We start from the raw sequence: 12,936 nt of genomic DNA on the forward strand, positions 1-12,936 counted from the left end.
CCCAGTACAAGAAGGGGAAAGACTCCCCTTCTTCCAGGGAAGAAGGTAATATGACAGCAAGCAGAGCAGATATGGTGGGCAGACAAAGCCAATCTTCTAAACATCACATTGTAAACTATGAATAAAGGGGATAATGATATATCCAACTCCTTTTTTTTTTAATAATCGTGTCTCCATGAAATTCTGACTAACTATACACTTTTAGAACTCTGTCTGGTTATCAGCTGCAATGTCTGCCTTGTGTTCAGCTTCTCAGGTTACCAAAGAGATAACGACCATCCAAAGGTACACAAGTTAAATACTTTTTAGCTGGCTTGCAAGTCATGCAGCAAGTCATTTGGGTAAAAGCAATGGTAGTTTTATAATTATACCCAACAGACAGGGTCAGTGCATTACAGATAAAACATTTTTTGAATATATTGTTTTTGGTTTAAAATTTATGTCCTGAAGGATAGGAAGACCACTGGCAAGCTAAATATATGTAAAATTTTGAATGCAAACTTTAAGGAGTAGCATTCAAACTAGAGGTTTATGTATGGTGTATTGGCCCCCCACCCAACTACCTGCTACCTGTATTTTTGTACCTAATATTTCAATAGACCTGCTTAAGTGCAAATAAATGCAATATAGCTGGATTTTCATAAAGTGAAAGGAATGCATTTAAAGCATGAAAATTAACATAAATGGGCCCATACACAAAACATTGTTAGCAGTTAACTATATTGCAAAAGGTAGTATTACAATTTTCTTCAGATAGCATGCAGTGGAGAGTATCACTGGTGAAAACATGTAGCAAACTTGTATCATAAAGCATAGTTCCATGCAAAAATGGTATCTTGTCCCCACTGGGCCACGGCGATCTACATCAGCAGCTCGGTCCCCCTCCTCCTCCCTCCCCATCTTCCAGCAAGTGCAGCCCACTCTGCGCAATGCGCAGTAGGGGCCCAGCCATGAAGTTGAAAGGCTACACTGCTGGGTTCCCTTAGTAGCAATGGCCGTGGCAGGACCTGACCAGCCGATTCAAAGATCACCTGTGGTGTCCACATCGCTGGACTTCAGAACAGGTAAGTGTCCTAATGTTAAAAGTCAGCAGCTACAGTATATGTAGCTGCTGACTTTTAATTTTTAAAGGGGCGGGCGGACCTCCTCTTTAACCCAAGAACAAAAATATTATACATGATATAGCAATCCAGATATAACTGGCAATGCCACTCCAAGCTGAGACAAAGATCTCCCTGTCGGTTGCAGTGAAGGGAGCAGACGCCTATGCACATTGCGGGTTGTAGAAGCATCAACAGTGAAAAGATGGAACACCACTCACCACTCACCAAGGGCTGATGCATTTCAGCATACCGTCTTGGTCACAGCAAGTGGCAAAGATGTTGTTCTCGAAATGCATCAGCCTTTGTATCTTTTTTACATGTACCAATAAACATTTACATTTGGATATGGTGTTGCTGGCTTTTTCTGTTTTGACTCTTTACACTGCCTAAGTCTTAAGAGTCCACGCCCCACTGGAAGTGGGTGTGGCTGGAGTGGCACTGGCTGAGGCCACACTTATTCTTATACTGACAATACAACAATTGGGTAAGACATACTACACAATATGGTATTTTTATTTTTTTGAGAATATTCACTTTCTTGAGCAAAACACTACAAGGGATTTATATCCAGAGAGTACAGTATTGAAGTTTTTGGTCTACATTGGACTTGAAAAGATTAAGAACTTTTCAAAAGACATTTATATGTACTTGGTTATTGAGGACTTTTAATTAGCGCTGATTTTATGTTTATTGTATTTCTCCACTGGGACTATATGGCTCTTTCAGCTGCTGCTTATTAAGCAGTATACTGGGATGGTCTGTACTGAGCTAAATTGTGATGATGAATAAGGTGACTTATTCCTCACTCACGCAGGCTTTCTTATCTTTGGGAGATTAGTCCACCCAAACCACTTCCTGTCACTATTTGATTGGTTGCAGCTCTCTTATCTCATCCCTGGGTCCTGCATTTTACACGAGGACACAGCGATCCTTTCCACACTCTAGGATAGTCAGGCAGTGAAAAAAGCACAAGTTCCAGGGGGAGTGAGGAATAACTTAAGTATATCATCTTTTTCATCACCCCCTAGGCAAAATTAGCAATTAAGAAGGTAACCCACTGAAAAGGTAAAGATTTTTTTTACCTAGAGTTCATATTTAATGCAAAGTTGGCAGGATAGAACCAACGCAAGTTGAAGCTATAGTAAATGACACATGAGAATAGCTTGGGGAATTTGACATATAATGCCAAATAATGTTGGCCAAGATGTTTGTTAGTGCCAAATATAATTTAGCCTGTTTTCTTAGTAGATTATGCATTTTATTACGTATGTCAATCAGTTATTATGTTATTATTATGTTAATATAATGGGTGTTAATCTACATTCAGCCCACCTATTATTAAAGGGGACTTACAGATTCCAATAAGCCCAGACCTACAGACTCCCACAGACACTGTCCAGGGAAGTGGGGATGAGGCTCCTATCCTTATCAACATGGGGATGAGGTGCTTTAACACTCCCCCGATGTGGCCTGGTACTGTTCAGGAAGGGGGCACACCCCCCTTTTTTTGACCAGGCAGGCTGAATGCTCGTATAAAGAGTCTAATACGGATTTGTAGGAGAACCTCATGCATTTTATTTTGTGGATTGCTCCTTAAAATCCATATCAGTCTGGAATGGATTTCCTAGGGGAACTCATGATAGGTAAAAGTTTTTTTTTTATTCTTGTAGGACATGCTGCATCAAAATAGATGTTTACAAAGAAAAAAATACAAACAGGTTTCATTTCTGAAAAATAGCATTCATTGCCAGCTTTTTCTCTCTTTTTATAGAAGACACTTGGAGGGGCAGGCAGGATTAGGGGGCACCATGAGACATGTTATTTTAAGGAACTGCACTTTTTATGTTTTACTTTAAGCATTTAACCACTTCAGCCCCGGACCATTTTGCTGGTCAAAGACCAGACCACTTTTTGTGATTCGGCACTGCGTCGCTTTAACTGACAATTGCGCGGTCATGCAAAGTGGCTCCCAAACAAAATTGATGTCCTTTTTTTCCCACAAATAGAGCTTTCTTTTAGTGGTATTTGATCACCCCTGCGTTTTTTTTTTTTTGCGCTATAAACAAAAATAGAGCGACAATTTTGAAAAAAATGCATTATTTTTTACTTTTTGTTATAATAAATATCCCCCAAAAATATATAAAAAAAATGTTTCCCTCAGTTTAGGCCGATACGTATTCTTCTATATATTTTTGGTAAAAAATCGCAATAAGAGATTATTGATTGGTTTGCGCAAAAGTTATAGTGTTTACAAAATAGGGGATAGTTTTATGGCATTTTTATTAATATTTTTTTTTACTAGTAATGGCGGCGATCAGCGATTTTTATTGTGACTGTGACATTATGGCGGACACATCAGACATTTTTGACACATTTTTGGGACCATTGTCATTTATACAGCAATCACTGCTATATGAATGCAGGGAATCCTGTGTAAATGACACTGGCAGTTAAGGGGTTAACCAGTGGGTGGCAGTGTAGGGGTTAAGTGTTCCTAGGGGTGTGTTACTAACTGTTGGGGGCTGTGCTTTAATTTAGTGAACACTGATCTCTGCTCCAATCACATGGAGCAGAGATCAGTGTCTCTAGTTGCTAGGCAGAACGGTGAGACAGTGCTGTTTACAACGGCATCTCTCCATTCAGCCGCCCCGTGAGACGATCGCAGGTATGCCCGCAGCGATCGAGTCTGCGGGACCTGCGACCGGACTCACGGGGGTCCTGACCAGCACGCGAGGTGCTCGCCATGGCAGGGCGGCATTAGAGATCGGACGTACCTGTACGCCAATATGCCTGCCCATGCCATTCTGCCGACGTACATTGGTGTGTGCTGGTCGGGAACCGGTTAAGAAAACCACTGTTCCTGGCTGAATTTTTAGTAATATTAGCATTGGCACATGTTCACCAGGGCATGCTATTTGTTTGACACTCTGTCGCCTAGTAGCCCAGAAAATAGGCATTTTACATTTGGACAGATTTGGATTTCATTGATTTAGATTCAGCATCCAAAGCTTGAAGTTTGTTGAAACCTGCTCAAACCAAACCAGAGCAGTGTGGCTCATTACTATCTGTAACTTATGTAGTTTATCTGTATTGTATCTGGTGTCTTGCACATGGTATGCTAAACATTTTGTTGTAATTAATGCAATACAACAAGCATTCTTCAAGTACACACAATACCTGCTAAAAGAAGACATACCTTTTTAGTGGCTCATTTGTTAAAATGCCATCTCTTCACTGTTCACAAGCTGTTGCAGGTATTTGATCTGTCCAATGGGTTGCATATCTGTTTGACCCAGCATGCACTGTTGCCATCTTGTATGTGCTATAGTGATGTACAAGCTAATGGAAAAAAACACTGCTTGCTGCAGAAGTGAAACATACTCGGAGGTAAGAAATAGCTGCAGCAGCCTGCAAGCAGAGAACAGGTGGCATTTTAATGCTCAGACTGCCAGAAAGACATGTATAGCAATGTATATAATTCTATTTTAACTTGCAGGTAAATTTGATTAGTACTTGTACTGTACTAATGTTTTTGCTGTAACATGTATAGTTGATTTACTAAAGGCAAATAGGTTGTTTACCTTGCAAAGGAAATTTTCTCTATAGCTTAGTAGATGTGGTGATATTTCACTTTTCATATAATACCCTATCATGTGCAAGGAAAATAAAAAAAACAACATTTTTATTTGCATATGATTGGATGATGGAAGTCAGCAGCGCTTCACCTCATAAACTTTTGACAACCGAACAAAAGAGGGAACATGTAGAGATATTGGTGGTGGTTTTGGAACATTTTGGAAGAAATGAGTCAGAGTTCTTGGACAAACTGGTAACTAGTGATGAGACATGGATCTACTGTTAGGATCCCAAGACAAAAGAACAGTCTAAGTAATGGAGGCACACTGGTTCCCCAAGGCCAAACAAGTTATGTGTGCAAAGGTCAGTGCGGAAGCAAATGGCAACAGTTTTTTGGGATAAGAAGGGAGTTCTGCTGGTGGACTACCTCAAAAAGGGTTTAACCATCAATGCAACATATTACTGTGCTTTATTGATGAAGTTGAGGCAAAATATCAAGGAAAAAAATTGAGGAAAGCTTGCCAAAGGTGTCATCCTTTTGCATGACAACACCCTGTCACACAATGCAGGTGAAACAATAGCAAAACTGCCCTCCTTAAGCATTCAAGTAATGCCCCATACACCCTATTTACCTGACCTGGCTCCTTCTGACTATCCTTTGTTCCCCAATCTCAAAAAAACCCTTTAGGGACAACGATTTGAGAGTGTTTTGGTGACAACTAATGCTGCAAATGAGTGGTTACACCAGCGGTCGGAAGAATTTTATTTGCAGTAACTTAAGAAGCTGCAGGACAGATGTTGCAAGTGCATTGACTTCCTGGAGGAATATGTAGAATGGTGTGGCAGTTACAGCCTCCTATTTCAATTTTTTCTTGGTAAGGTTCTTTAGCACTTTTAGTAGGCATTATGCAGCTGTTCTTTTGCTTATGTGGCTGCTGGAAGACCACCAAATTAGTGGAAGCATAATAAGATCACTGAATGATTAATCCCTAGACCTGTCTCCTTGATTATGCCATTAGTGTTTTAGTTTAATCCAGTGATCAGGTGCAGGAGTGAGTGATATATGCATTTGGGTTTTCATTCTGTCTGTGCTACTGATGTGGGAAGTTACCATTCTATTTGCCCTGGTGATCATTGAGAAAGTGAGGGGAAATTTAAAATGATCAAATTGTAATCCAAGTAAAAGATGATAATAAATCAACCAATTGGGACAGTTGCTCTATTGAAACCTTTCACTGTGGAAAAATTCCCTTTCAAATTCTGTCACTATTCCAGGACAGAATGGGAATTCTCCCCAGTGGAACAAAAACCTAACAAGAAATTAACCTTCCCAGAAATTAAAGGAGTTGTAAAGTCAGGAGTTTTTTTTTAATCTTAAAGCATTCTATGTATTAAGATAAAAAAACCTTCTGTGTGTAGTAGCCACCCCAGCACCCCCCAATGACTTACCTGAGTCCCCATCTCTCTCCAGCGATGTCCACGATAGTCTTAGCCATCTGGGACTCTCCTCCTGATTGGCTGAGACACAGCAATGGCACCACTGGCTTCTGCAGCTGTCAATCAAAGTCAGTTAGTCAATCAAAAGAGAGAGGTGGTGGGGCCAGGTCAGGGCTTCATGTCTGAATGGACACAGGGAGCTTTGACTAGGTTTGAGTGCCCCAATAGAAAGCTGCTTGCTGTGGATGCACTCAACAGGAGGGAGGGGCCAGAAGCAGCAACAAGGGACCCGAGAAGAGGAGGATCTGGGTTACTCTGTGCAACTCCAATGCAACATTGCAGGTCATTATAACATGTTTGTAAAGTCTAGTTTTTAGGGAAAAAAAGTAACAAACACTTTAACCTTCCCTGTTCTTTCCAAAACTGGAATGAAATTGTGTTAATTAATATACGTTAGACAGCTAAACTGCAGATATTATGTACATGATTGTATTAACATGTAATTGTTTGGTTTAAGTTAAAAGTGCCCTAAACCTTGATAGGCAACTTCATAAACAGTAACACTAATATCATACCCCTTTCTTAGCTCACTGGACCAACCTGCACCTCTTCAACTCCCCCCACATCTTCCCTTACATAATCGTGTATCCCTTTTGTCACTCTCTTCCCTCTTTCAACCTATATCCCTCTTATCTTATATCAATTTCATTACATCAAGTATACAATATATAAACATATGTGGTGTATAATGTACTGCTGCATAGATTGAACATGAATATTGTACCTGGAGTTGAAAGCTCAATGTTTAGAACTCTTAGCACTAAACTGTTGGCACCAAGAAAAAATGTACTTGACCTAATAAACTTTGTAGTATCTCAGTGTGCAAGTCAGTGCTCTGACTGTGCCACACATGAAGCATAATTTTAAGATGATTCTTCTTACAGTATAGCAGGCATGAAAAACAATGGCAGGAAAACTGTCATATAGATTTGCTTTTAAATAATCTTAACCATGCAATGAAAATCAATTAGCTGTATTGAATATAAAATATACAATACTGAATAAACAAACCAAAAAAATAACCATTTTTGAAAAGGTTATTAATGAAAGCAAGATAATGATTATAATGCATGAAAGGATTTAGTGGAGTAAAATGTTGGAAAACTTTAAAATTAAGATATGCATTCCTTAAAAAAAATATAACATTATGTCTTGCAAACACTTTCATCGCTTTCAGTGATTCATCAGCTAAGGAAAAGGCAACAACTAAATAAAAACAACAAATCTGGATATCTGGAAAGTGCTAAATAGGCTAAAATGATTAGCTTTCCATTGTTATTTTTGAAAATAATGAAAACTATTTCTCTTAGGCCCATTTTTAAATATTTTGTCAGATATATATGCCAAGTAAAATGAAATCTTTATGGTCCATTGTCCCCCAAGAGTTTAGGATTTTAACTGTATTCTTATAAGAGTTATTTGAGCTAAAATTTTTGCTAAAACACATATATTGAAATGATTATTGCTTACACAAAAAAAAAAATCATCATATCTAAAATGTCATTGTACTATTTCATACATTTTTGACAGACAATCCTACCAATCAGCTCTACATTTTTCCTAAAGCAGTGCAAGGCACAAAGCATTCTGAATAGCACTTTGGAAATAATTAATGCTAGTGCTGATCCATATTGTTGTTATAAATACACATTTTCATGACATACAGTATGTAGCTTCTACTGAATATTTTTTCTTCCATTTTTTCATTTTAGAAATAATTAGAATAAAATACAAGAAGAAAAAATATAAATAACACATAATCTAAGTTTTACAATAATAAAAAGTCTGAAGCCTCCTTGGCAGACTTAATACTGTACCAAAGTGCCGGTTGGGGGCAGAGTGTCATGTACCCAAGGTAACGTCAAGTCCAGCACCATATCCCACCGTTTCCTGAGAAGGAGGTGACAGCAAGAAATGTACGGGTCTCCTCTATCATGTATACTTCTTACTGTACATTCTCTCTCTTTCTCTCTCTATGTATATGTTTATATATATATATATATATATATATATATATATATATATATATTATTAGACCAGAAAAAAAACCTCTAGCATATTACTCTGTGCTGTGTTTTGATAATTATATCTGTCCCTCCTAGGGCAAGATACTGTATACAGTAGAAAAGGTAACATCTTTGATGTTACTGCATAAGTAATGATCATTTTAATTAAAATAAGGTGTTCACTATTTTTAGGCTTAAAATATTTCTCCAAGAAACAACTTCTTCAAACTGTTTATTTAAAATAATGTGTTGGTGCTCATGTATTGTTTGCTACTATTTCAAAAAAATGTAGCATTGCCAATAATATAGCATATCATGTTATGAGTTTATATTTGTAAACACAAACTTTTTTGAAGATACAAAATTAAAATGGCAGGTTAGAAATAGTAAATGATGTTAGAATATGAGGATGTTATAAGCCATACTCTGCATTTGTTAATGGAAATTTGTTGATTTATGAAATGTTCCTACATTTGATTAGAATAAAATGTCATGGTAATGTATGTAAGAACATTTCTGAGGTTCTTTAAATAATTTACTGGGTGGGATTAGATGATGCCTGCAATTTGATGCATCATTATGAATATCAAGCTGAATATTGCTACATGCACAGAGGCACCCATGCAAGCATCTTGTACCATTGTTAGATCTATCCCCAGCAAATAGTGGGACATGGTGCCCATGTGATAAAATAGGCTGAATCGTATACCTTGCTGCATGAGAGCTCCAACGCCAAACCAGAAACTATTTAGCAAGGTGAAATTGTTTTCCACAACATCTGAGTCAGGGTTGCAAGGGTGTGGGTTATACCATTCATATGGGCTAAACCTGTGGCAAGTGAAGGAAAAAAGAATATTTTAAAGCAGCAGGAAGAATATATGTCCACCAACATACACTGCAAAAAAACAGAAAACAAGAAGTTATTTTAAATTGAAACAGTATTCTAAAGAACTGTCAACTAGCGGATGGTAAGTATAAACAACTGCAATATTGATCATTAGAAGAGTTAGGTTATATTTGATATTTGTAATCATTGTTTATGATTTTAGGTTTAACTATGTGTAGATTACAACAAAAAAAAATAGAACCTAATGATACAATTGAATATGTTTACCATAAGAAATCAAGAAAGAAATCAAGAGAAATCCAAAAAAAATGACTCACCAAATATTAACCATATTATTACGTTATAATCATAAATAAATATAATAGAAAATGTAACATATAATATTATATAAGAGGTTAAGTACATACTATACTATATTTTAGATTCTAATTCCACATATGCTATATGGGCTAAATGAAAGGGCATATTTAAAAAAGCAGTGAATGTGACATTTACTAAGAATTCACTGCAGGTTAACCTTCCAGGTGCATGTGTTTCAAATTTAAGTAAAAATACACATCACTCTTGCTTTTAGAACATATTCACTTATCCTAAGGTTTCACTTTAAAGCTATACACGCCATTCACAGTTGGCTCACTATTGCTCCAAATGATTTGGTTGATCACAACGTTTTGGTTGGATAACAATAGCATATTTCTGATGAGATTTCTCTCACCTGATGGAATTCCTTGAGTATCACACTTATACTGGCTATTCATTGTGTCATTTTTTCATGTAATCAATAAAGATATGATGAAAACAAATGGGAATTGTAACATATTGCAAATGATGGGAGACAATGGCAGATATGAAAATTATTTTCCAACATGTTGCCATCTTAAATAAATATTATCTGAGGATCATTATAAAAACAGTGAATTTTGGTTTAAATTATATCTGGCATTGTATAAAGTACAACTGTTATACACTAGCTATTCACAATATAATTGTAGTTATTGCAAAGGTTGTTTTTCTGCTGCTATTGACTTATAATCATCCTGTTGATCTAACCAGAGACTGGCCTGTGTAAAGGCAGCCTTAGCAAAATGTTAGAAGCTTAAAGTGGTTCTAAAGGAAGAAGGCTTTTTACCTTAATGCATTCTATGCATAAAGGTTTTTATTACCTTAATGCATTCTATTCATGAAGGTTTTTTACCTTAATGTATACTATGCATTAAGGTAAAGAAAAACTTCTGGGTGCAGCTTCCCCCCAGCCCCCCTCACCTGAAGTTCAATCTCAATGCAGTGTTCATGTTCATGAGAGCAGCTGCTCTCACAGGTCTCTCTCTCCTTATTGGCTCTTGCTGCTCTTAATCACAACTAGTGAGCCAGTAAGGAGAGAGCGGGGGGGAGGGGGGTGGGCCAATCCACTCTCTCTGTGGGAATGGACAATGTTCATCCACAGGAATGTGGCTCGGGAGCGAGACTGCTCAAGTGCTCCCATAGCAAGAAGCTTTCTATTGGGGGCACATGGCAGGAGGGAGGAGCCAGGACCGCCAGCAGGGAACCCAAGCAGAAGAGGATCAGATAAGTATAACATGTTTGTTATTTTTGACTGACCTTACTATTCAGTGTTTTACTTATCATTTTCTTATAGATGGGCAGGTTGCCCAGTTCCAGGCTTACTCTTACTAGATATTTACTATGGCTCCCTTCCTCAAGTGGTAGCCCCTCATATTCTATTTTAGCAGTTTGTAATGATGATTATGTTTTGTCCTCTGTACTGAAGATGGTCAATAATTACATAATAATTACCATAATTATACAGACTTGCTGTTACTTCAGTGAAGTACCAATATACATCATACACTTTTGTCCTGTATTATTGTCTTTATCTTTTGCATGTTACCTTTCAGCTTGCACTTAGTCCATGCCTATTAATTTGGCTGATGAATGTTAAAGTGTTGTAACCCTAAAAAAAAATTATACCCTGTTCCTTTAACCCCTTGTCGGCCGCACGCTGCCGCTGGGCAGTGGCAGAAGGGTACTCCTGTGTGAATTGCTGTAGCTGCATACTTTAAGGAGTATGGAGGGTGTGTGCCACGTGACATAGGAGCCAATGCACATGGCCGGAGACGGCAATGGCTACCTGCTACCCACGAATGCTCCTAATATTACAGAATGGAGATCTGTCATTGTAAACAGACAGACCTCCATTCTGTCAGGGGGGAGGAGACTGATCTGTTGTTCCTACTGCTTAGGAACAATAATCAGTCTCCTCCCTCAGGCAGCCCCATCCCCCCACAGTTAGAAACACTCCCTAGGACATATATTTAACCCCTTGACCGGCCCCTAGTGTTAACCCCTTCCCTGCTAATGACATTTATACAGTAATCAGTGCATTTTTATAGAACTGATCCCTGTGTAATTGTCAATGGTCCCAAAAATGTGTCAAAAGTGTGCAATTTGTCCGCTGCAATATCGCAGTCCTAATAAAAATTTGCAGATCACCGCCATTACTAGTAAAAAAATAATAATAATAAAAATGCATAAATCCATCCCCTACTTTGTAGATGGTATAACTTTTGTGCAAAACAATCAATATACACCTACTGTGATTTTTATTACCAAAAATATGTAGAAGAATACATATCGGCCTAAACTGAGAAAAAAATAGCTTTTTTTAAAAAGAAATTGGGGATATTTATTATAGCAAAAACTATAAAGTATTTTGTATTTTTCTAAATTGTTGATCTTTTTTGTTTATAGCTTAAAAATAAAAACTGCAGTATGGTACTCCTGCGCAAATCACCATAGCTGTACGGCAGGCGATTTAAGGAGTATAGGGGATGTGCACCACATGATGTAGGAGGCAATGCACATGGCCGGCGGCTGCAATGGCTGCCGGATACCCACGATTGCTCCAAAAAGGATAGAATGGAGATCTCTCAGTGTAAACAGTCAGATCTCCATTCTGTCAGGGGTGAGGAGACTGATCTGTTGTTCCTACTGCTTAGGAACAACAATCAGTCTTCTCTCCCAGGCAATCCCATCCCCCCACAGTTATAAATGTCACTGGTCCCAAAATAGTGTCAAAAGTGTCTGATCTGTCCCCGGCAATGTTGCAGTCTCAATAAAATGATCGCTGCCATTACTAGTAAAAAAATTATTATAATAAAAATGCCATAAATCTATCCCCTATTTTGTAGAAACTATAACTTTTCCACAAACTAATCAATATACGCTTATTGAAATTTTTTTACCAAAAATATGTATAAGAATACATATTGGCCTAAACTGAAAAAGAAATTTGTTTTTTTAAACATTTTTTGGGGCTATTCATTATAGCAAAAAAAGTTCATAGTGCAAAAAATTAAAACCACAGAGGTGATCAAATACCACCAAAAAGAAAGCTCTATTTGTGGGGAAAAAAGGACATCAATTATGTTTGGTTACAACATTGCACGACCGCGCAATTGTCAGCTAAATCAACAAAGTGCCATATCGCAAAAAAAGGCCTGGTCAGGAAAGGAGGTAAATCCTTCTGGGGCCGAAGTCGTTAAAGCATGTTATACAGCACAGTGCTGTGCTGTGTAATTTGGCCCCTTCTATCACCTGAAATACCTGGCTAATCCTGCCTGGTCCTGCCCTCCCCTCTGTAAACTGTCCATTTATCAGGGCTGCTGAGCCCTGACACCGCAGTCAGTTTATGTGCCTCCGTCACCCGCTGCTCTCCTGTCTCTCCTCTGTTTCTCCCCCTCCCCACCCTGATTGTCAGCTCTGATGTCTGTGTGTGAGAGCAATCTCTCTGCCTCTCCCCTCCTACTGCTCTTCCCTCTGGCTTACAAATATAAATACAAAGTAACTTGCATCCCCTCTTTTATCAGGATATAAAGTTGTAGGTGTCCTTTTTTTCAAATTCGAATCC

General features: G+C 38.1%; 1 protein-coding gene across 2 annotated transcripts in view; it reads right to left on the reverse strand.

Moving 5' to 3' along the window:
- The window catches only part of GRIK2 (glutamate ionotropic receptor kainate type subunit 2), a 984,426-nt gene that overhangs the window by 229,577 nt on the left and 741,913 nt on the right, over positions 1 to 12,936 (reverse strand). For both annotated transcript variants that reach the window (XM_077487191.1, XM_077487190.1), the window contains one exon: positions 8,892 to 9,010. In XM_077487191.1, the coding sequence (XP_077343317.1) occupies positions 8,892 to 9,010 (119 nt within the window). The remainder of the gene's footprint in view (positions 1 to 8,891; positions 9,011 to 12,936) is intronic.

The sequence above is a fragment of the Lithobates pipiens genome, unplaced genomic scaffold (assembly GCF_037356315.1).
Source record: "Lithobates pipiens isolate NorthernLeopardFrog02 unplaced genomic scaffold, aLitPip1_a1.2 Scaffold_18, whole genome shotgun sequence".
Taxonomy (NCBI): Eukaryota; Metazoa; Chordata; class Amphibia; order Anura; family Ranidae; genus Lithobates; species Lithobates pipiens.